The 26,224-nt window shown below is 37.4% G+C and overlaps 1 protein-coding gene across 7 annotated transcripts in view; it reads right to left on the bottom strand.

Annotated features, from left to right (window-relative positions):
• Positions 1–26,224, bottom strand: part of DLG2 (discs large MAGUK scaffold protein 2) — a 1,152,012-nt gene that overhangs the window by 695,113 nt on the left and 430,675 nt on the right. Inside the window, exon 1 of one of the 7 annotated variants that reach the window (XM_023762196.1) lies at positions 2,059–2,188. The exons of 5 other annotated variants lie outside the window; for them this stretch is intronic. In XM_023762196.1, the coding sequence (XP_023617964.1) occupies positions 2,059–2,163 (105 nt within the window). In that variant the 5' untranslated portion in view covers positions 2,164–2,188. Of the gene's footprint in view, positions 1–2,058; positions 2,189–26,224 lie in introns of those variants that run through there. One more of the 7 variants, XM_006098458.3, reaches the window with a different exon arrangement.

Genomic DNA, 26,224 nt, shown 5'->3' with positions numbered 1-26,224 from the left:
TGAATTGAGGCTCAATTTAAACAGGATTATCCTCAATTGATAGTGATATTTTAATAGTGACTATGTTTTCTGAAATCAATCTTCATAAAATTATGATATCATGATATCTTTAATGCAAGACTTAGAAGCAATTTGAAAATATTAGAGAGACTGAAAAATTTTAATATTTTTTTGAAAAAGATTTAGGGCAGTCAAAATGAAGCAAATGTGAATAAAACTTGAATATGTCTTTGCACATGTGTTCCGTAGGGGGAATTGGGAACAGACAATAAAATGGATGAAAGAGTAGCCCAAGGATTATGGGAATTGAATCCAAGGCTATTTTTCCCATCAGGGTCTAATCCCTGCATTAACACATTTCTCCTCCCACCATCACCCCATGCAATGCTCCAGTAGAGGTTTATTGTTTTCTCCAGATGGAACTAAATAGAAATAATTTTATGAGTTAGTATAGATAGAGCTAGTGATGAAAACTGCCATGTAATAAATGGAAATACTGGAGTTAAAGACTCTCATTAGTTGATTTCATTCATTCCTCACATGCTCGCAAAAGCATTCTTTGTGGTGCCTGGCACAGTGCTAGACACTGGGAATAGATGCATCCTACATTCAATAAATTCAAGATAGGAAAATAAGGAACAAACAAATATATGTTAGTTCCTTTCACTAACTTTCCTTTTCTCCTTCACTCCAAAATAAGTTACTATATAACTAGAGAGACAGAGAAGAAAACATTTGCAATGAGTTTGTTAAGTGATAAATCAAAGGTATACACAAGGGACAGACAAGAGAGAAAATTAACTCTGCCTGGCCAGAGAAAGTTCTGTGAATGAGGAGATACTTGAGTTTCACAAGATGAATCATACTCTCCTTGATAAAATAAAGGAAGAAGAGTTTGAAAAATACAGGAGGAGCAAATTATACACATCAGAGTCCAGTTCAATGTAGAATCAATATAACTTAATCTGATTTACAGAGCTTTCCACCATTAATTTTTCAAAGTCCTTTCAAAAATTGTATGTTTAATAGCTTTAATAATCAAGATCAATGTACAAAGATCCAACTAGAAAATAGTGTTCAATGAGAACTTTAAGTGTAGCACAGTCTTTGAACTATTTAGGTAATTCTAAGTTACAGACAAAAATATGTCATTTAACTTGTCACTTGAAAATAACTTCAACTTTAAAGATTTATTATAACTATTGTCAGAAACATATCTCTTCAGTTTCTATGTCAGAAGTAATGTTTTTCTTCAGGGATTCCACATAATTTTTTTTATCACAGATTAATTTTTAATAGTTTCTCTGTCTCATATCTCTTAGATCGTCTTAATCCTCTATAATAGATCTAATTGAAAAAGAAATATTTTAATATTCTTCTTCCAAGTCCCATTTATCTCATCTAAACCTATCAAATGTACCCAGCTTGGTTCCTCTGGTTGGATAATTATAAGCACAAACATTATTTCTGCAATATAAAACATAACAACACTGACTGATTAATTCACTTTATGTATCCATACACTTCTATCAGCCACTGTTACAAATCTCTAAGTAGTACCGCACTATTTAGGAACAATCACAGTTTTTAAGAGAGGGTTTATAGTGGATTTTACCTGGATAAGCAAAGAACTGAAATGTAAGAACTAACTTTTGGCTTCTTGATCTATCTGCAAAATAGTCAAGTCATTCTAAGTAGTTTTGAAGGAACCAACCAGGAAATGTACATGAAAGCTGTTTTAAATTTTATTATAAGAAATATCAATCTTATGCTCTTTTTAAAATACATATTACTATTAGAAACTACTATCTTCAGTGGAATGAATTTGCTTCACCACTTTTTACTCTATTTCACTGATCAATGTTAGACCATATTAAGAATTCAGATTTCATACAGAATTAAAAAAAAAAAAACAGACATATATTCAGCCGAAACAAGAACCACAGAAAAGATACCACATCTTTAAATGCAAAAACTACATGCCATTTATCTCTAGCTATAAAAGAAAAGAAAAAAAATTAAAAATCCCTAGGAAAATGAAAAGAAAAAATTTCTTACCGGAATGAATGCATGTTGCATGGCTTGCTCACATTGTTTTAAGGAAGCAATAGTATCCCACAAAAGCTGGTAATTTTCAGCCCGGGAAGCACTTGGCCGTTGCATGGTGAAAGCTAGTAACACTCAAACTGAGCTCAAAGAACCCGATTGAAGACGGAAAAAACCCTGCAGATCTGTTACATAAACTTCTTAATTAGATCTGCTACCCAAACTGCTATCTTAAGACTTAAAAAAAAAGTTAATCAGAACATTTCTTTTGGGGGCTAACTGGGCATGACTTGAACAGAGACAGATGTTTTCATTGGGAAGGATTTGTGTTCCCACACTTGTGAAAAGCAATCCCTTCAGCATTTCCCTGACTTTACATGGATCTGGCAAAACTGCACATACCATAAGTGTGTGGGGGGAGAGATGTGGGAGGGAGAGAGATGTGAAAAAATATTTCCACCAGAAGATTTGGGTGGCAGGTCACGGAGGTAGCATTTGAGTAGCTTGTGCAAAGTAGGAAAATTGAAGGCAGTGCGTTACATACACACATATAGGTACATATGCAGGTGTCTATGCTTGTCTGCTGTGTGAGAAACACAATTATATACATGCATTCTTACAGTGTCATTGAGTATGGCCAACTCTCCACTCAGTTTAGTTAAGACCTAGATGTGATATATTTTTCAGCTACCTAGTGTTACTGCTTTTATTAATGACAGAGTTTTTACCTAGGAGTATCTCTAAAAGCTAGCCCAGTGGTCGGCAAACTCATTAGTCAACAGAGCCAAATATCAACAGTACAACGATTGAAATTTCTTTTGAGAACCAAATTTTTTAAACTTAAACTATATAGGTAGGTACAATGTTATTAACTTAATTAGGGTACTCCTAAGGCTTAGGAAGAGCCACACTCAAGGGGCCAAAGAGCCGCATTTGGCTTGCAAGCCGCAGTTTGACGACCACTGGACTAGCCAGAAGGCTCATGAATATAAAATGCAGTCCATTATTTATCTTAAAAATTAAGAGTAATTATAAGACCTTTCTGGTGTCTTATGTACTAGATAAGAGTAACTGTAGGGAGTGGCTATAGGGTTAAGCCTCAGACTGACTTGTTGGCAAAGCCACAAACAAGTCCCAGCTTAGAGGGCACAGCCCTCTTAGCATAATTCGGCTTGACCTTATGACTGCTCCCTAGATCTTACCTGGGTAGCTAATGGTTGTGGGAGTTGCAGCAAGCGCTGCCAAAACAAGTGAAACTCACAAGCACATTGTAACTATGGTGACCACTACCTTGTTTACCTCTGGTTATAAAATAAAGGCTCAGCTTGCTGTCTGGATCTCTCTATCTGTGGCCTCAGCCAGGCACAGGAAGATCCACCTAGACCCAGCTTATTCTCTCTGTCTGTCTTTTTTACATCCTTCGCCGTGCCCCCCTCAGGCTCACCAAACCCTTGCCTGAGCTGGCCCGGCACAAGTAACCTTATTTCTTGTTCTAGGTAGAATTTACACAAATAATACCGGAAGAATTGAGCATTTAAATACCTTGGGACCTAAGAGTGGTCTGAACATAATTAAAATGTGTTCATTAAAAAACAAAAGCCTTGCATATTTTAACAACAAAGACCTAGTAAACACAGTTAATACATTCTGCACAACAGAATATAGCATCATATTTTGAGTGTTCCTTCACCTAAGTTAGAAGACCACAAAGTGAGGTGAGGTTCCACTAGCCCCTACAATCTCTATGGGATTGTTGGGGTAGGGATAATGTAGTTTTATAAGATGCAGAGCACTTGGAAGTTCCAAAGGAATCTACACTCTCAGGGTCAGTCAAATAGCCAACAATGGAGATATTTATTCAAGCTTTTCTAGAGGTGAGGGGTAAACTGAGAACAATATACAGTATAATGAATAAATTGTGCTTTTAATTGACCTAGAAAATCCAAGGAGTATAAAACAAGGTACGCACTATAGAAAACAGTTTGATAACATAAATGAAGAATTTTTGCTGTATTATTTTTAGAAGAGCTGCATGATTTGGGTTACCTAGTTTTTCTACCTCTGTACCCTGGTGATGGTGGATTAGTTCCTACTAATGACCTTTTGGTGTCAAAGTCTCAAAGGCTGGTACCAGAAAATTTTCCCTCTCATCACAATTACTTTCACGTTTGAATCTAAAGAGTTGCAAGTAGAATTGATCTTTCAAAAGGTCTAACTGGGCTAATGTATAAGGAGATTGTTTTTCCTTAATATTTCATGAGTACACACCAGAAGGCTATTGCCATTAGACAGTTTGTTTTTCAGTATCACTTCAATGAATCTTTTCTTTTTCTCATTCATGGTGTTCTGTTCAGATCACACCCACAGTTCCTCCTCTGCCTTCATTCCTGCCCTTACACTTGCCCATCTGCCCCAGCCACATGCTTCTTTCTCATGCACTGTGAACCAGCCAGTTCACAACTTCCAGAAAATATTCCTTCACTAGTAAATGTGCTGTATTTCTCAGCACAACAGAAAAATAAAAAGTTGTTTTCTAAGTTATCTTCCACAATTCTAGCCAATCCTTTTTAAAAATTATTTGAGCAAATGTTCATAGTACTCTAGACCCCAACCTCTGGGTCTTCTGTCATGTCTATATCGTCTTCTTCCTCTTGTTCATTAGGTCCTGTTAGTCTCATTTAAGCAGCATCTCCTAAAAGAAAGATCCTCCTTTCCTTATCCTTTGGGAAGGGGATAGAGAATCCAATCTCTGCATGTTAGAAACTCTACATAAAAATTGCCTTTGAGCCTTGGCCTTCCCTCTCTCTCTCTCTCTCTCTCTCTCTCTCTCTCTCTCTCGATTATGAATAAAAACATATCATTATGTGAGGATGAAAACAAATTGCCATTGGAATCATGTATGCATCCCTTTACTCATTGATCCCACAAACCTATCAAGCATCTCCCATGTGCTATACTATTTGATTGTACTAGGGGTAAATGGATATATCAGATGTTGATTCTGTCTTTAAGATGTTTAAGTCTAATTGAAGAGATAATAACTAGGCATCTATAATAATAAAAGCATAATATGCTAATTAGACCAGACAGCCAAACGACCTTCTGGACGTCCTTCCAGATGTCCTTCCGGATGAAGCCGCAGCAGCGGGGGCCGAGGCAGAGGCAGTTAGGGGTGATCAGGCAGGCAGGCAGAGTGGTTAGGAGTGATCAGACAGGCAGGCAAGTGGTTAGGGGTGATCAGGCAGGCAGGCAGGTGAGCGGTTAGGAGCCAGTGGTCCTGGATTGCGAGACCCTGTGGGATCGGGCCTAAAGCGGCAGTCAGACATCCCCCGAGGGGTCCCGGATTGCGAGAGGGTGCAGGCTGGGCTGAGGGGACCCCCCCTCCGTGTACAAATTTCATACACCAGGCCTCTAGTCAATAATAAAAAGGCAAGTTAAGAAAGGGTAAGTTCCATAAAAGAGTTGGTATAGACGACTCACAAAACAATAAAAAAGAAAAAAATACCCCCATGGGAAAATTAGGGCAGCCTCATGGGAGATTTTGCACTTGGTTAGAGCTTGAAGTGTGGGTAAAATTTGGACATGCATAGATAGGTAGGGGACATTCCTGAGGAAAGAAAGATAGACCATAGGCATAGAGTAGGAAAGTAGAGGTCATTACTGGTTGGTTTGGAAGGAACACAAGAGCAAGAAAGCTTGCTACTCAGGTTTATACAGGGGCCAAGACTATCCTTAAGTAAAATGTAACTGCCTATTCCTAGTGCTAACCAGATTTAGCTTTAACCAATTTGTAGAACATCGATGTACCTATATGTGAAACTATTCTTAAAATAAACCTTATGAGGTGGAAAATTTCATATATGTATCCCTACTTTTTAAAATAGGTACACTTGATATGCTTTTGTAGGTTTTAGATGGTTTAATCATTTAGGTCACATTGCTTAGTTAAATAATTATATAGTTTTTATTAAGTACATATGGTTGTACTCATGCCCAATCACTTTGTAAGTTCTAAAATTTATTACCTTCACATTCAAGTGCAGTCCACAATGAATCTCATCTGACCAAATATTTAACTTAGTTCATTTTGGCTCAGTGTTTAACATACCGTTCAATATGCATTTGTCCTGCCCACAAAATACATTGTTCTTCTCCTTAGCACAACACCTGATATGTAATGGCTACTATTTTTCTATTAAACACTCAGTCACTAGGCTATATGTCTGTGATGTCTAAAAATATCACCATGCTCTAAATTAGATACAAACCTCAGAATGTCTAAAGGTAGTACTGCCAGGCCCAGACACGTCTGCCTTTGAATGCGTTCTGCAGGATTTAAATATGAATTTCTTACAACTGTACTTCCAGTAGAAATGGAGTAACAGGGCTTAGATTGACATTCCTATCTGAAACAAACAAAAAACTGAACAAAACACATGAATTTCAAAGAGCAGTAAACTCTGAGAGGCAGGAAACAAGGAAAGTCTCTATGATTGCCGCATTTTCCACCTTAAATGTCCAGGTACATTGCCAGGAGGGGAATCCAATTGGACCCCAGTGAACTTACTGAAATGAAGAGAGAGAGTTGGTTTCCTGGAGAAACCAATGCAACATGGAGAAATAGAAAATTCATAATTATAGTTATAGAAAATAGGGAAAATAAGTGAAATGAATAGCTAGTTCCTTGAGATTATCATTGGAGTTGATAACCCTCTAGCAAGACTAATGAGAAAAAAAAGAAGAAATACATAGGAGGAAATTTTTGTGATGTTAGATACAAAAAAAAGCACAACCATAAAAGAACAAACTGGACATAAAATAACACAGGACACTGGATAATAAACTATACATTCTCAAAGTTAAAAATTTCTGTTCTTTTAAAAACGCTAAGAGAATGAAAAGCCATAGAATGAAAGCAAAACTTTGAAACCATGTATCTAATGAAGGACTTATTTCTAAAATATATATGAAGAACTAACTCTCAAAATTCAGCAATAAGGAAACAAACAATCCCAGTGGATAGAGCGTCGGCCTGCGGACTGAAAGGTCCCAATGAACATATACAAGTATTAAATAAGCTGGATAATAAACTATACATTCTGATTTATTAGAGTAATGTTTTAAAAATGCTAAGAGAATGAAAAGCCATAGAATGAAAGCAAAACTTTGAAACCATGTATCTAATGAAGGACTTATTTCTAAAATATATATGAAGAACTAACTCTCAAAATTCAGCAATAAGGAAACAAACAATCCCATTAGAAATAAGCAAAACCCTTTAACAGACACTTCACCAATGAACATATACAAGTATTAAATAAGCATCTGAAAGAATGACTAACATCATGATTTATTAGAGTAATGAAAACTAATATCATGAGATACCACTATACATCGAATAGAATGGCTAATATGAAAAAACAGATTGACCATACCAAGAGTTAATGAAGATGGGGAAGATGGGAACTCCCATACACTGCTGGTGGAAATATAAATGGCACAACCTTTTGAAAAACAGTTTATTCATTTCTTAAAAAGTGAAACATACAACTATAATGTGACATAGCCATTCTTATCCTTAGTGTTTACTCAAGAGAAATGAACAAGAATGTCCATTCAAAGACTTGTACACAAGATTTACTTGTAATATCAATTTGGAACACCATCAACAGGTGAGCAGGTCAACAAATTGTGATAGATTCATACAGAGGAATACTTTCAGCTCTAAAAAGGAATGAACTATTGATACAACACATGGATGAATCTCAAAATAATCGTGCTTGATGAAGACAAGCAGAAAGAGTACACACTGTGTGATCCCATTTATAGAATATTCTAGAAAATGTAAAATAATCTATAGTGACAGAAAGGAGAAGCTAGGAATGCGGAAGAAAGAAGGGTAGGAGAGAGGGTTGCTAGGAGGGATTACAAACGGGCATGCAGAAATTCTTGAGGGAGATGAGTATGTTCACTATCTTGAATGAATGGTTTCATATGTTAAAACTTATCACATTGTATATCTTAAATATCTGTGGTTCATTGAATATTAATTATATCTTATTGAAACTTTTTAGAATATATTTTTATTGATTTCAGAGAAGAAGGGAGAGGGAAAGAGAGATAGAAACATCAATGATGAGAGAGAATCAATTGGCTGCCTTCTGCATGCCCCCTACTGTGGATCAAGCCTGCAACCCAGGCATGTGCCCAGACCTGGAATTGAACAGTGACCTGGTTCAGAGGTCCATGCTTAATCACTGAGCTACACCGGCCAGGCATGAAACTTTTTAAAATTTCTTTAAAAGTACTTAGAAAAGCCATCAAGAAGTCTCATTCTTCTGAGTTTTATCCAAAGTGACAAGCCCTGTCCTCATTTAATGCTATAATCTCATAGTTCAATCCATCTCCCATAGGTGGGAAGAGGATTAGAAAGCACTGACTTTCAAGTAGGAAGGGAAGCAAAGGAAATAGATTAATTTAGCCAGAGGAAAGGGCCAGGATTTCATATCCAGGGGTCTTACTGTTAGTTATGATTCTTGCCCCTAGTCCTTTGCTTTCACAAGCTTCAATTATTCATCTATAATATGAAGAGGTTACCAGTGGTTCTCAACCTTCATAATGCCGCGACCCTTTAATACAGTTCCTCATGTTGTGGTGACCCCCAATTTCATTGTTACAAATTGAACATAATTAAAGCATAGTGATTAATCACAAAAACAGTATGTAATTATATATGTGTTTTCTGATGGTCTTAGGCGACCCCTGTGAAAGGGTCATTCGACCCCCAAAGGGGTCGTGACCCACAGGTTGAGAACCACTGGGTTAGACTCAACCATCTCTCAGAGCTATAATTTAGTGATCTACAACTATATTTTAATCCTCAATAATCCCATTTCCCTCTCAAAGTGAACACTTACAGGCATAGCATTAAATTTAGCAAAATTTAATTTTGCTAAGATAATTTTGAATTATGTCATATATGGTGGTAACCTTTCTCTAAGACAGTGATTCTCAACCTTCTGGCCCTTTAAATACAGTTCCTCATGTTGTGACCCAACCATAAAATTATTTTGGTTGCTACTTCATAACTGTAATGTTGCTACTGTTATGAATTGTAATGTAAATATCTGATATGCAGGATGGTCTTAGGCGACCCCTGTGAAAGGGTCGTTCAACCACCAAAGAGGTCTCGACCCACAGGTTGAGAACTGCTGCTCTAAGAAGTACAAATTGGTAGTTACAGAATACTTATGGGATATAAAGTACAGCATAGGGAATATAGTCAATATTCCAATAACTATGTATGATGCCAGATAGGTACAAGATTTAATGGAATGATCACTTAGTAAGTTACATAATGCCTAATCACTGGGTTGTATACCTGGAACTAATATAATATTATATGTCAACTGTAATTAAAAAATAACTTAAAGTAAAAAAAAAAGAGTAAATTCTCTTTAGTATAGGGTCCGCCATCTTAGAATATCTGGCTTCCCCACTGCATTTAAAGTGCAGAGCCTTCATCACTGTAACAGTGACATTATAATTGGTATTAAAATGATAAGGATAAAAATCTACCCTTTTACTTCATAAAAAACTACTTTCCCATGCAGCACACCTCTCACCCCCATGAAGGTATGATTCCCAATTTACAGATAGAGGAATAGGTCCACAGCGGCTAATGGAACTTGCTTCACCACTTACTAGGCATGTGACAGTGGACAAGCCCTTTAGTTTCTCTTTGCTTCAGTTTATCTGTAAAATGGAGATTATAACAGTACTTATCTCATAGGATTGTTGGAGATTAAATGTGAAATAATATTTGTAAAACATTAGAGCGGAGCCTGACACATAATCAGCACCATTATTAGTGTTTATGAAATTATTCTATTTAATTTTACTTTATTCATATATCCAAGAATTACATAATAGAATAATAATTAATATCTAAGATAAATTTATATCTTCCAGTTCTTGGCCCAACATATACTTGACAAGTGATTAGTAAATACTGAGGTAATTTCAGATTCCCCTTTCCTGACTACCCCCACACTCTGGCCCAGTGTTTCTCAACCTTCTGGGCCTTTAAATACAGTTCCTCATGTTGTGACCCAACCATAAAATTATTTTGGTTGCTACTTCATAACTGTAATGTTGCTACTGTTATGAATCGTAATGTAAATATCTGATATGCAGGATGGTCTTAGGCGATCCCTGTGAAAGGGTTGTTCGACCGCCAAAGGGGTCTCGACCCACAGGTTGAGAACCGCTGCTCTAGCCTAAGTATGTTTCCTTCCTAACGTCCTTTTTTTCCTTCCTGAGCCCTGTTTTCAAACTAAGTTCCCATCTTAGTTTGAAATATCTTTATTTATCTCCTTTCTATTGCTGGTCTCCCCCATAAAACTATAGTTTCAGGAGGAAAAGCAAATGTACAGTCAGCACCAGCACAGTGCCTGCAAAAACATCGACTCTTTCAGTGTTTGCTTGATGTTACTATTTTATCTAAAACAGATAAAAGTTAACTAAAACTTCAAAAAAACATGTTAGCATATTTACCAGATTAGTCTGTATTTTCAAAGATCTATAGTGAATTTTTCCATGGTTCCTATTTTCCAAAACTCACATCACACATTTTCTCCCAGTTAAGAGAGAATGGCGCTTCTTTTTCTATGGGACAAGACTCACATGACTGTACAGGGTGAAAAAGTCAATGACCCTTTCTTGTAGGCAGTAGTCAAGAGGACATAAATGACCTGTAGTGTACCAAAATTCATGCAATAGAGAATTGTACTTTATAGTCAATCAAGCAGTCAGTCATACTGCTTAAGGGACGTAAGTCCTTGTAGCAGAAGGCTAGTCCATTCAGTCTGTGGAGTCTTTGGAATCCTAAATCCATTACTATAAGGATGAGAAAGCAAGTGATCAGAGAGAAGCTGACAAGCAGGCAGGACACAGGGTCCTGTTTGAACACAGTTCTACTGAACTCTGTATCACAGCATGTGAAACCTGAGGCCAGAGTTAAGGCTAACTTGAAGAGAACTATGAGACAGATCACGTCTGTCTACCTTATGTTCTTCCCCTCAAGGGACCTCAGCCCTTCTCCTCTGAGCTCTCCTGACAGCAGGAGGCCATATGAGCTCATTTATGGGACAGTAGTAACAACTGAATATATCTCTTTCCCACTTGCTTTCTTGATTCTTTGTGAGGGCAGGTGTGATTCTTATTTATCTGTTTATCCCCAGGACTTGGCATACTGCCTAGCATATAATGAGAGACACCAAAGGTTTGTTAAATAAATGGATGATGTGGAAAGTATGGTACTTGTCCGTTGATAATAGGAATTTCTTGTTTTTGCAGAGCACATTTTGGTGGACAGAGCACTTTCACAACTAGGAATTCTCTTTATTTTTCACTGTCTCTATGTTCCCTCATTTCAATATTAATATATCAATGGCTCCCTCATTTCTATTCTTTACCCAGATTTCTCTCCTAACTTGCATATCCTGCTGCCTACTGGTCATCTCCACTCTGACTTTTCACAGACATCTCGGACTTACCACCTTCAAAATCGGAGTTCTTATCCTCTTTCCCCTGTTTCTCTTTCATTTCCTTATTCAATAAACCCCAGTTCCTTCCACTCATTTGCTCAAGCCACATGCCTTCACCTCAGGAAGCCCAAATATCCACATCATCATGATCCTCTGGGCCTGGCCTGTTCTAACCCTGCCTGTCTCCAATGCCATCTTGTGCCATCTCTCCCCTCTCTGTGCCCCAGCCTCACAGGCCTGCTCCCAATACCTAGGATATGATGAAGCTCATTTTCATGCTAGTTCCTATGCAAATGCTCGTTACTCTGCCTCAAATCTTCTCCCACCTCTTCTCCAAAATTCTCTCCTACTTATCCTTTGAATCTGAGTTCACTGTGCATTGTATGTAGGAGGCTTAGCAGCATGCTGTCCTCTACTCACTAGATGCCAGTAGGGCTCCCTCTCTACAGTGGTGACAACCAAATAGGTCCCTAGACATTGTCAAATGAACCCTGTGGGGAGTAGGGGGTACAAAATTAAATTCAGTTAAGAACCATGCATGACCTTGATCAGGATGTTCTGTCATAGCTTTTCATAGGAAAAGCTACGTGATTTTTAGATTATTGTTGAACCTCCTGTTTTACTACCCGTTATGGATAGAGAAGAGTTGTTTATCATTGTATGCTGTATATACATAGTGTCTAGCATGAGGTAGGTGCTTGATAAATATTTGTTGAATAAATGAATGAAATCAATTATTACAAAAATCATATGGAGTATGTTTAGCCAGAATTGGAGCTCCCATTTCTAAATGGAAGTAACAGAGACACTGAATGGTTAAATGACAGGCACACAAATGACACTATTGATACATGGTAGACCTGTAAAGGACTTGAACCTAGGTTTTATTACCCTCACTTCTTCTATTGACATATATCATTTTACTGCCATTACCATTGTTTTATCCTTCTCATATTACTTTATCTTCTTCCCTTCCAAGCTTCTCATTGCATCTATGCAGCAGTAATATGCACTTAGCTCTATCACAAGGTCAGAGATGCTCAGGGTCTCATGGTAGCTTCCAACGATGCCTCACTGTGATACTTTTGAAAACTCACAGCATATTAAATATAGGAGGGAGTTTGCTAGGGCTTCTCCTGTTGTAATAGGACTGTAAGAGGAGAAAAAAATCAATAGCTCTTCTGAGTGAATTTGCTTTGATGGTACTCTTAGCCTTGTGGATCTGGAGAAAAGCAATCACATGCCAGGTTAAGATAATCTGATCTTAATGAAGGCATCACAGAATTGTTAACCAGCACATGAAAAGACTTCTAAGGGTACTTGATTAAAATTATCTTCTATTACCATGCAGCTTGAGTATAGCAAAGCAGAAAAATCTCAATTTGAAATAGAAATTCCTTTAAATGGCGTGCCTAATGCACTTCTATTCTCCAAGGTTTTGAAACACAAGATCTATACAGCACAGTTACTCAATTGTTTTTTTTTAAACAAATATATTTGCATGACCTAAGTGTCTTCATAGCCAATAAGAAAGAGCTGAGTGAAGGCAGAGCACGCTTTTAAGAGGTAAACTTGACACAGAGGGCTCTGCAGCCATGGAGGGGAGCCATGTTGGTGGGTTCTGTGATGCAAGATTCTCCTTATTTGGCAGCAAGGGTCTGGGGACTGAAGTACCTTTTCCTCTGCAAGTGACACCTGTTTTCCCATCTCTACACAGAGGCAGAGAGAATAGTTACGAGTACAAGATTTAGAGTCAGATTTTCTGCGCTAGAACACTAGCTAGACTGATTTATAATGGCGTGACTTTGATCAGCTTACTCTGCACTCTAGGCTTCAGTTTCCTCATCTGTAAAACGGGCTTGATACTAATATTTATGTCATATAGTTGTTGTGAGGATTAAGTGAGTCAGTGAATGTGACCAGCACAAAGAAACACCCAACAAGTAATTGTTAGCTATTATCTCTCTTTCTTAAAAAGACATGTTTCTATATTTGTGCATTACTAAGCTCTGTCTATATATCAGAGGTTTATAATCTCAGTAGTTCATAAGCACCTAAAGAACCCAATTTCCATTGCATTTTCATCATTCTATAAGTATCTCATTTGATTCTTACAACAATCATAAGAAGCTGGAATGGTTGGGCCCATTTTACAGACAAGAAACTGAGACCTAGACTGATAGAAATATGCCTATAATAATAAAGTTAGATACTTAGGGCCAGAGTTAAAGCATTGTTCTTCTTATGAATATTTTTTTTGCTCTGTTAACACTATAGAATTTTCACAGATTCATATCTTGTCTCAACTGTTTAAGATACAAAATGAGACTGTCTCTATTGTGGTCATTGCAGGGGTGGAGGGGGATGGGAGAGGTAGAAGAGGGCATAGAGGGGATAAATGGTGATGGAAAAAATAAAATAAAGTGAAAAAATTTTTAAAAATATATCAAAGTGGCCCTAAAATAAAGTCCCCTATGAGTTTGTCTTCCCTATTCCCTAATTAATACAGCTCAATGGGTAGCAACTGCATGTTTTAGTCAGTATTTGCAGAACTATCTCTTTGTTTCTGTCTCTCTTCCTTCCCCTATGGGTTCCTCTCTTTCTCTCTCTCTCCCTTACCTTTACTTCTCTCCTGCCCTTCCTCCATCTCTCTCTCTCTCTCTCTCTCTCTCTCTCTCTCTCTCTCTCTCTCTCTTTCTCTCTCTCACACACACACGCACTCACACACACAGATGGAGAAAGCCACATTAATAATGATGTTGAGGTTTCCAGTTTATGTAATGAGATATTTGGGATGAGGTGAGAGTCAATAAGAGCTGAGCCTGGCTGACTAGACCAGACAAGGGGCAATTACTAGGTGAAAAAGCCAAGAAATGCAGTTTTGGTTAAAAAAATAGTACAGAAAGGGGAGACAGTTCTTGATTATAATGAAGCTTGAAATCAGTGGAAAAACAACAATTAATAAAAATTCTGTGGGGAAGATGAATGTGTATGAGTGTCTGCATCATTAATTATTTACTGTGTGAATTTGGGGAAATTAGTTAACCTCACCAAGTCTCAGTTTCCTCCCTTGGAAATAGTGAATAATAATAATTAAATTGTTTGCAGGTAGTTTTTATCCCACGCTCTACTACACTGGTAGAACGTATAAATACGTTTCCCGCATACAATGTGTTATCAATCTCCTAAGGTTACTGCAAGGATTGAATAATTTATGCCTAACATTTCCAAGAACACAAAAGAGTATTAAATAAATAGTAATAAATACATGCTGTCTATCATCAATATTATTGTCATTATTCATATATATAAAAGCCTAAGCAACCGAACGGCTGGTCGACCAGTTGCTATGACGCGCACTGAACACCAGGGGGCAGACGCTCAATACAGGAGCTGCCCCCTGGTGGTCAGTGCACTCCTACAGCCAAAATCCTGTGGCCCCTTCCCCTGGCTGGCCAACCACCCACAGCCCCTTCCCCTGGCCAACCTCCCGCAGTCCTGATCACCCCGATCGCCAGCCAGGCCAAGGGACCCCACCTGTGTACAAATTTGTGCACTGGGCCTCTAGTCATTAATATTATTAATGCTCTCAGGAAGGAGAAAGTATAGAAGGTTTCAATTTATCAAGGTAAAGGTGATAAATTTTTGTTTGACACATTAGGCAGTAAAATACTATGAGGATAGGGCATTTATTATGGAAAGAAAATTTATAGTTATTTTTTAAAAACTGGAGAGGTAAGTACTGCAGCTGCAGGGAGTTCAGCTGAGATTTACTTGCAAGAATTAGGTGGTTCTGGGCTAGAAAAAGATAAATCCAAGTCTCAGAGTCATCAAAAGCATTTAGCCTCAGTGCTCATGAGCTCCAGGCCTATTCACCCCCCAACAAAATTGTACATAAAATGTTAATGTATGAATAGAAAAACCCCAAATTAAACAAACTAAATGACATAAAACTATACTATGAAGATAAGGCAGTGACATGTAAACTCTTCCAAAGTTGAAAGGCAGCACCATAAACACAAATAATGAATTTCATAAAAATAAGCCCTGAAAATTTGACTTTGTTGAACTGTATTGACATGATCAAAGGTTAGTTAACAGAGGGATTACAAACATTTACAGTGGGGTGAAGCTTCGGTGATATTCAGTTTTATAATGTACTGAGACTTAAATATTACTCATGCACAGAAATATAATGTTTTGTGGACTTCATAATTCCTTTTAAAGTAGTGATCTTTCCCCATAAAAAAAAAGTAGAAAACAAGGCCCTTAATCATGTCATATGCTTCTTGATGTCCTTTTTAATTTCGTTTAAAAAACATTTCAGTGAACACTAACTGAAAAGAAACAAGAGACTGCCAGCTTTCCTTTTATTGTATTTTTTATTTTTATAGATATGCACTCTTTACCATTTTATTGTTCTTCTCCTTAAGAAGGCCCTTTAACATTTCATGTAATACTGGTTTGGTGTGTGGAACTCCTTTAGTTTTTTGTTTTGTTTTTTTATCTGCCCTTCCGTTCTAAATTATAGCTTTGCTGTGTAGAGTAATCTTGATTGTAGGACCTTGCTTTAAGTCACTTTATTTCTTGACACTCCCTATGGCCTTCAAAATTTTGTTCTGATTCCAGACAATTTAGTTCCTACCCATATGTTTTTGGTTCTTTTCAAACTGCTGCCCCAGTGCTGGAACTCAGAGGGAGGGAGTCTGAGTAAATCCATGCATGGTCCCTTTAAGAGGAACTGCCTGGGACTTCAGCAGCTCTCTGTCTCACTCAGCCACAATCCCCCCTGATTTTTTACAGACAGAAGTTATGGGTACTTCTCCTGGCTCTGGAACTCTGGGCTAGGTGGCCTGATATAGAACTGGGACCCCTTGCTCCTCATGGGGCACCTCCAGCTCTCCTTCTATAATGAAAGAAAAACTGCTGTGATGAAGAGTTTCTAATCATTATATCTAATTAAAAAGTTAACCCTTAGCTTTCTCATTTTTAAGTTCTTTCACATGTAACAAGAGTTTTACTTTTAAAAATTGGGGGACAAAAAATCAGTCATTTTACTTTTACGGTAAAGCTACAGACTTGGAATTAAAGAATACTGGCCCAAGCTATTGAGAGGGAATTAGAAAAAGTATAGGAATCAACCAAACCTTGGCCTTTATTGACTTAATATTCTTGATACAGAAAACAACAACAACAACAACAAAAATAGCCAAAAACATTATAGCACCAATCCTTGGGGAATCAGAAAAAGTAACGGCAATCTAAGTCTTTTGTATTATGGAGAGAGAAAAATAAGTTCTGCATCCCAGGCCACGGGGAATGTGATGTGACTCACACTCACTCTTTTTTTTTTTAATCCTCACCAAGGATATTTTTTCCATTGATTTTTAAGAGAGTGAAAGGGATGGAGAGGGGAAGAGGGAGAGGGAGAGAGAGAAAGATTGATGTGAGAGAGACACATTGATTGGGTTGCCTTCCATACATGCCCCAACCGGGGCTGGGGATCGAATCTACAACCGAGGTACATGGAATTGAACCCAAAACCCTTAGGTCCATGGGCCAACACTCTAACCACTGAGCAACCAGTCTTACTATGAATAAAAAGAGTAAACTTTCTAGTCCAGAGGCCGCAGAAGCAAGTTATTCTTCTAAATAAGTGAGCCATTACCTCAAGATCCAGACCCACAAGCAACCTTTTAATGTCACCCTCCAACTTCCTGGAGCCCAGAGGAGAAGGAAGAAGAGGTTCTTAGTCAAATATGAGAGATAATCCAGCTAAGTATGATTGCCTCACCTTGAGAATGAGCAGGGGAGGGGAACAGTTCAGAGAACCTAAATGCAAATGACAGGAATATGAGCAGGTCGCACCAACCATTTCTACTTCTGGCCTGTGTGTTTTAAGAATTTTAGGGGACTGTGTGGTGATCAAAGAAAGTAAGTCCCTTTCAAGATGCCCTTTGCTGCAGGACCAGCTGGGAATGGTAACCAGGACCATGGGATAGCAATGCATTTCAGAAGGGGGCTTCCTGCTTGTCATTAACAAGAACCAGTTAGACCACTTTTAACAACTAAGTCTACTCACTCAGGTTATACTAGTACTCAGTGCAGCTTCTAACCCAGTGATGGCGAACTCATTTTTTTGGTTGATTTTTCTTTGTTAAATGGCATTTAAATATATAAAATAAATATCAAAAATATAAATCTTTGTTTTACTATGGTTGCAAATATCAAAAAATTTCTATATGTGACACGGCACCAGAGTTAAGTTAGGGTTTTTCAAAATGCTGACACGCCGAGCTCAAAAGGTTCACCATCACTGTTCTAACCTATTACAGAACAGCTTTCACTAAAGGCTGAGTATCTGCAGCACTGAAATAAGCAAATACAATTAGATGTCAACTCAGATCAGGGCCTTCACTGAGCTAGGGCACAATCTTCCTGATGGATCTAACTCTCCCTTCCTGAGAGAGTTCTTTCTACATTTTTGCCTCCCAGGGAAAGGAGGGATAGAAGATTGAGCAACTATTCTTTGCAAAATATCTTTTCAGAGAGACACTTTTTAAATTCCATTGACATCCTCTCCTTTGTGCCTTCAATTGTTTTTCCGAGAGGCAAAATATTGGGTAATAAAAAGGGGTGAGAAATAGGAAGTCCTTGCTCCTCTCCTTACAGAGTATGTATGACTAAAACTAAGCCTTTTGGCTTTCCTGAGCATTTCTTTTCTCTATTTTAAAATAGGAATTATAATTCCTGTCATCACAAGGATCCTAGGGCCTCAAATAAAAAGTGTGGAAATGCTTTGGAAACATAAGGAGTGATTTTTTTTCTGTGTGAGGGGAAAAAAAAGGGACTTAGCTATTACTGAACATCCAACAAGTACCAATACGGCATTAAGTTCCTTGTGGACTAGGTTTTTTCTTTTTCCTTTCTTATTTTTACTATGTCTTTTAATAATAAAGTATGTCCATGATATAGGCATTGTGCTCATTGAATGGGCAAATAAAGGAAGTGGTAGAAAGATTGAATGACATATCTAGGGTCTCAAAGCTTGTTATTTGTAGAGACAGAATTAAATTCAATTTTGTCTCTTTCCAAAGACATTGCTCAACTTCCAGAAAATGGCAATTATACTTTTGGTCTTATGGTGGTAAAAATGCGAGGTTTGAGAGTGAGTCAGCCAACGTTTGCATTCTAAGGCTGCCACTCACTTGCTGTTGCCATGGGTAAGTTGCTTAAACTCTCTGAGGTTTTGTTGTCTCATCTAAAAATGGGGAAGACGAGTGACTAACCCACATGGTTCTCGTGAAGATTTCTAAGTGCATATATAGCACTTAGCAGGATACTTTGGAACACAGCATTTGGTATGTGTCAGTTAATATTGTTTCATCTCAAAAAAGAATTGTTAGCAACCAGCTCAGTAAATGGTCTAAGGAAATCACATAATTCCTCATAGTTCACTTCAAGAATTTTGAATATGAGGAAGATTTGATCACATACAACTGAGCCTTGATTAAAATGATTGGAAGTCAGCTGGGTGTAATCAGGTATACCAGATTAAAGAAATAAATCCATCAGGCGTAAGGTGAAAAACTATGCTCAAGATAATACAAAATGAATAAAGTCAGGAAAATAAAGAGTCTTCCAAAATTAGACTAAATGGCAATACACAGATCTTACAATTAAACATCTTGATGGACAGTTAACTTGTAGTCTAAATTCTGGGCTACTCATTCATGTGTCGTATAATTTACATTATATATTCTAAATGATATGGGACATGTGATCCACTCATTAAATATATTTAAAAGTCAATATTAAAATGCTAACCTCTAGATTTATTCTCTCCTAAATTTATTCTATAATAATCTTATTAAACAAAACTAAAAACCATTTGAGTGTGAGTTTTTCTCCTCATCATATGACCTTTATCTGTTTGATTCATATTCCGAAAAATAATATGAGTCTACAGATGACCTAATGATTAGGGGGGTGCAAGGGTTCCCCTAAGAATAATAGGCCAACTTGGGTTTGGATACCAGCTCCACAGCTATTCAGGAAAAGTTCTGGGGAACCTCTCCTTCCTCTGTAAAATGGGGATAACATATTCAGCCTCTCAGGGTGTTGTTCAGGTTAGGTGAGTTAATGGGGATACATTCCCAGCCCTGTTTCTAGCACGTAGTGGGAAGCCATTGGAGTAGGTTACCTCCACCTAATTTCCTTTAGTGAAGTATTTAGTTAAGATGATTCTTCTCTATTATTAAATACCCACAAGGTTTTAAACTCATTCTTAGGCACTGGTGAAGCATAATGCTCTCTTGCCCTTAAGGATTCCATACAGTAGTTAATCATTTCATTACACTGACATCATGAATACGGAGTGTATCAGAAATGACATGGTGAAACGGGTCTCAGGAAAGGTGGGGAATAGTAGTCTTAGAAAAGCTACAGACCAAAAGCAATGTCACTAAGTCTGGATGTGGCCGGAATTCTGCAGAAAGACAAGGAGGAAAGGATTTCCTCGGCTCAGAATAACATCTATGAGGTAGGTTATTCTTCACTCTCATGGTTTTGAATGGAGAGACTTTGCCAATGGAATCCTCTGGGTCTCCTTTGCCATCCCCAGAAGGAGAAGGGAGTTTCATGCTGGGTAAGTGTGAAAAAAGAAACTGAGCATCCTCAGCTCACTCCTCCTCTTGGGAGCCAGCTCAGCCTGCATAGCCCTTGCATCTCCTTTCACTACAAGAAAAGCTTAGCAAGGCAGGCTGTGCCTGTGCAGGACAAGCTGACAGCTGGGCGTGGAGAGTAACTCCAATTGAGAGGACGTTGGCAGGCCCATTTGACTACCTGCTATAGCCATTTCCTCTGATCTAGCTTTTATCAATAGTAAGTCCAACTTAAAAAACTCTGGCACCACTATTTTATCTTGTTTTAATATTAAGATTTTAAAACGTGGTATTTATTGAGCCTCCTCAAACTTGGTAGAGTGTCACATTTTAGAACCAAGAGAGTGCGTAGTGTATTCACAATGTAATACCTTTTTGTTTTAGGAAGGAGAAAGGAGGAAAAACTGATTTTAAGGTTTAAATTTGGTCAGTGAATGGGTTATAGGGGCTTCTCAGTCACTATAAGAAATTTGGACTGTCCCACAAGGAGTGTGGAGTCATTAATGCATTTTAAGCAGGAGAATGACAAGGCATTTGGTGGGAAGAGGGGGTATTAGAAGATGCTGGCAGCCTGAAGGAGATGGATTATGTGATACATTGGAGACTAAAGGCCAATTTAAAGACTGTTCCAACAGTGCAGGCAAGATCCTTGAGTGTAGACTTAGTAACTGATGCACTATGGATCTTTAAATTCCCTTAGAATCCAAAAAGTGTAAGACAAAAGGCCAACATACCTTACTTTGAAAGCAAAATTTTAAAATAGCATAAAGGCCTGAGGGGGTGGGGGAGTGCTACATATAATGGGAGATCCAATAGGAGCTCAGCTGTTGCTGAAATGAAGAAAGGATTATGTGAACAATCTAGAACTCATCACAAATGATCATACCTAATTTAAAAACACTGTCTAAAAGACAAGCCAAATTTCACCAATCATGTAATGGGTAGATGTTCTGCAGGAAAAAAAAATGAGGATACAAGCCTCCTATCTAACACCACCTTCTCCCTCCCTCCATGCACCACCATTACTAACATCAAAAACAGAATATGCATGTAATAGCACCTGTATAACAGATCAGGGCATAAAGGGCTCAGGAAAGACAATACATTACATGACTCATCTAATGATGTAATCCTGCAACCATAGAGGAGGCAAGTTCTGTGAATACAGAGCAGGGTTGGAAATCACAGCTGCCCTTCTAACCCTCCAGACCCTGGCCCGGGATAACTGTGCTAAACAAGCACTCTGTTTTTAATTTCCTGAGCAGTATGGGTTTATGTCTTAAAGTGCTTATGCCGAAGTTTAAAAAGGTAAACCAAGCTAGCCTTTTGAAGAACATCTCTTGTTGTCTATTGCAGAAATAAGAGATGAGACATAGGGAAACAATACCATTATACTTCATTCAGCAATTATTTATTGAGGACTTATTGGATGTTACCATGGTGTTAGGTAAGTGGCAGATCTGTCCCTTGGCTAGAACAACTGTGGCAGCAACACTGGACCCTAAGCTTGGGAGTGCGGGTTATCCTTAAATGATGTTCAATTGTCTTCCAAATTGCAAAGGAAGTTAAAAAGCTTTTCTCATTCCAGTTTTTGAGACATTGACTCCCATTACAAAATGATGGCACCGTAAGAAGAAAAAAGTATTAAATAGAACTTCCCAGAGAGCTGTAAGTAAATTATTCTAAAAACTATTTCCCTACTTCTTCCCTAATCCTATTAAATTTGTCAAAACCTCATCCATAATCATTATTTTTTTAGCTATATGCTGACCTAAATAAGTTTAGTTTTCTGACCACTCCATGCTTATCAGACTCTCAGAAATTAAGTCAGTATCAACAAAAGCAGCTTACATGTGAATTAGTTCAGCACAATGGAGGGAGTGACCTTTTAGGGTCAGACCAAGTTCCAACTATAAATCTGGTCCTTGTTAATGGTGTCAATTAGGGCAAACCACTTTTCTTCTAAAACTTCATTTATAAAATAGAAATAAGATGACCTGCCTCCCTATGACGTTTTAAGGTTAAATAAAAATAATGGCATGTACAAATCCCTTCACAAATTATAGCTATTATTATAATTTATTATAATTATGTCATTCTAATAAAGCACGCAGCCTCATTGTATACCACATCTATAAAAGAAACAACAGATCTAGGCTGCTCCCTTTTTTTTTTCTTATTCATGAATAACTATGCTAATTTTCACCATATTATTTTCTAAGGGACCCTGATGTAGCCTCACCATCTTATCACAATGGTGTATACAACCATCGTGAATCAATCAGAGTTGACACAGTGAAACATATTAACCATGTTTTTCATTTGTCTAACCATCTATGAAGTTGATATGAAGACACTAAGATTCTGAGACTTCGCTAGGGTGATTCAAAGAGCCAACTACTAGAACCCAGGTTTCCTGATTTCCAGGTCTGTATCTTTCCACAGCAGTACACTCACTCGCTCTCCTCTGAGCTGTGAAATTCAAGCATGAGTCCAAGTTAGAAGAAACAGATCACTGAACATCACCTGACACTATGATTTTTGCTGACGTATGAATTAAATCATGGCCCTTGCAATATAGAGTTACAGACTGATCTGAAACAAGAACCTCTTTAGAAGATTGTTCATGTACTGTCAAGGCCAATGACAGAACAGAGTCTACAATACAGTAATTTTAGTGATGGGATAATGGACATTATGCCAAGCTGCTGCCATGCTAGCTACGGCTATCTCATGATAAGAGGATACTTTCAGATAAGACAAAATATGACTTATCAATTTTTACATCAATTTAGTCAATTGGTCTCGAATGAACGATGGAAATATCTGTTCCCTGTGGCTAAAGCTTATTCCCGAAAATACAACTCACTCTATACCGTCTTTAAATCAAAATGTAGATTAAAGGAAGAATAATTCTTAGAAAAATAGGTTGGTTGGTTGGTTGGTTTGTTTTCCAAAAAATCTTAGAATTTCATCAGCAAAATAATAGTTACCAACTCGTAAAATGAAAGATTTAGAATTAATAATTGGCAAATGCCTGTAGTACTATTTTGTTACTTGAAGCTAAATTGTAAGGAAGGAGACAGGATTCCATTTTAAATGGTTTCAAATTCCTATGCCATCATATTCATATTTGGGGCAAATTTTAATGACCCTAGTAGATGGTGTTCATGAATGTTCTCATGATTTCATAGTTCAACTGAAAAGTAAGAAATGTAGGGAGAGAGAGGGAGACCATATGCTTGAACCATATGCTCTAAAAAGTCAAAATACTTTCAGTAGAGTCAAATGATTACTTTTGCTTCCTTCTTAGCATCCTACTCAAACTCTTTTTATCTAGAGATTTTCCTAGATAAAGGATATTCATCACTCAGTGTATTTAAGTGAGATATTACAAATATCTTTCTCATTAAAGTATTAGAGGGAAGGGTTAAGGCCAGAGCTGAAGAGAAAGTGGAAGGTCAATATTTGGATATTAGGTGAGCCATGATCCTTTGCCCTGTGGTCAGCATCTGGGCTTTATTAAGATATTCCTTAAATTTCCAACTTAAAAGTGAGGTAAACTATGATTGACATTATAAGATCAAAACTCAGTCAGGCAAAGTAGCCATAAAGGAATGAAAGAACATCCAGCCATCAAAATAAATATATTTTCTTTCTAAAGAAAAATGGTATTAATCAAAAGTTTGAGAGGATGTTATGGATCAAGAAGCAAAGCAAAGAAAAAGAAAAGTCAACAAGACAAGCTTTGCTTACCAATCTAGGAATTTACTAGGTAGAAAGGAGTATGAACATTGAATTAAATAATAAACAAATTTTTGCCCTGACTGGTTTGGCTCAGTGGATAGAGAGTCGGTCTGCAGATTGAGGGGTCCCGGGTTTGATTCCGGTCAGGGGCATGTACCTTGGTTGTGGGCACATCCCCAGTAGGGGTGTGAAGGAGGCAGCTGATCGATGTTTCTCTCTCATCGATGTTTCTAACTCTCTATCCCTCTCCCTTTCTCTCTGTAAAAAAATCAATAAAATGTATTTTTTTAAAAATTAAAAAAATAATTAACAAATTTTGAAGATGTTTGGACTCTAAAGAGAGAAACCTAATACTTGGAAGTTACCCTGGACTTCTTTTATTTTTCTTAACTGCCTTATTTTGTCATATTCTGCCACAAAGAAACCCACACTGGTTAATCCTTCGTTTTGCTCTATATCAAAAATATACCCTTAATCCATATAGTGGATCTCCAACACCACTGTTGCTACCTGAGTCCAGCCATCATTATCTTTCCCTTGGGAATACTGCTATATAGCATTCTAACTAGTATCCCTCCTTCCATTATCCTCTCTCCATAGCTCATTCTCACTATGTCATCGCCTTATTCTAAAAAATCCAATGGCTTCTGTTTGAACTCTGAATACAATTCAGACGTATTCCCATGGTCTCCAAAATCTACATGATCTGGCCTTACCTAACACTCTGACCACCTTCCCTGCCTTTCTCCACACCCTCTCCCCTCTATACCAGCCTTCTACTATTGAAGGAACATATCAAATATGCTATTCTTTAATTTGTGACATCACCTAAAGATTGGTATTGATTTTTCAAATATCAACTCAATTGTCTCCTCCTCATTAAGACCTTCCCTTATTTTACATTCTTATCCAAAGTAGTTCCCCTTCCACCAACCTATATTCCATATCACATTGCCCTCATTTATTTTTTAACAGTACATCAACATCAGAAGTAATCTTATTTGTTTACTTATTAATTTTATGTATTTCTCAACCAGAATGTAAGCTTAAAATATTACCTGTTGTATTTATTGCTATATTTTCAAGTTTCTAGAAAAAGGCTTGTATCTACTGCTATATTTTCAAATTTCTATATAATAGATGATCAATAAATCTTTGTGACTGAATAAACAAATAAATTTTATGAACTTGTGTGTTTTAATTCATCTGACAATTATATTTTTCAGTTATATAAATGATTTTTACATAATTTGATATCATATATTTTCCCCAGTCTGAGTCAGTTTCTTAGTCCCAGTTCCCTCTGGATACTTATCAGAAAGGTTATCTGGGTTTTCTTTCTTTTTATTTCCCTACAATTTTTTAAAATGATAATTATTGGTTTTTAGAGAGTAAGGAAAGGAGAGGGAGAGAGACATGAAAGAGAGAGAGAAAAAAACATTGACAAGAGAGCTTAACATCAATCAGTTGCCTCCTGCATGTGCCCTGACCTGGAATCAAACCAGCAACCATTAGGTGCATGAATGAAACCCAACCAACTGACCCAAAATTGGTTTTCAAAGAGACAAAATGAGTAATCCAGGGAATAAATCAAGGTATCATCAAAAGAAGTACTTCTTCAGTATGCCTTGCCTAACACAATACTGTCACCTCCCTACCAACTTTCAAAGATACCATTTTTTCAATCATTCATAAAATATGTCAGGCCCTATCCTAGCACTAATGATACAGAAATAAATAAAGCATGGTTTGTGTTCTCTCAAAGCTTCCAACATGGTAAGCCATCACGATGCTAAATGAAAAGCAGGTGTATGAACCACATTCTGTGAGAACACAGAGAAAGGAAGCCTTAACAAAGATAACGTTTGAGATGATTCTTGAATGATAATCAAACACTGGGATATGGAGAGTCATGATAAAGAGAGGAAGACATTTAAAAAAGACTTGCCATTGCTCTGGCTGGGTAGCTCCAGTTGGTCAGAGCATCATCCTGATATGTCACGGTTGTGGGTTAGATCCCCAGTAAGGGAACATACAAGTATCAACCAATGAGTGCATAAATACGTGGAACAACAAATCCATGTCTTTCTTTTCTCTCTCTCCCTTCCTATTGCTCTCTAAAATCAATAATTAGTAATTTAAAAAAAAGATTAGATTGGACACTGCATGGTGGCTTCAGAGAAACAATGAATGGGTGGGTGTGACTAGAATACAGTAGAA

Source organism: Myotis lucifugus, unplaced genomic scaffold (assembly GCF_000147115.1).
Source record: "Myotis lucifugus unplaced genomic scaffold, Myoluc2.0 scaffold_236, whole genome shotgun sequence".
NCBI classification, from domain to species: Eukaryota; Metazoa; Chordata; class Mammalia; order Chiroptera; family Vespertilionidae; genus Myotis; species Myotis lucifugus.
This window is presented reverse-complemented; position numbering and strand designations above follow the sequence as displayed.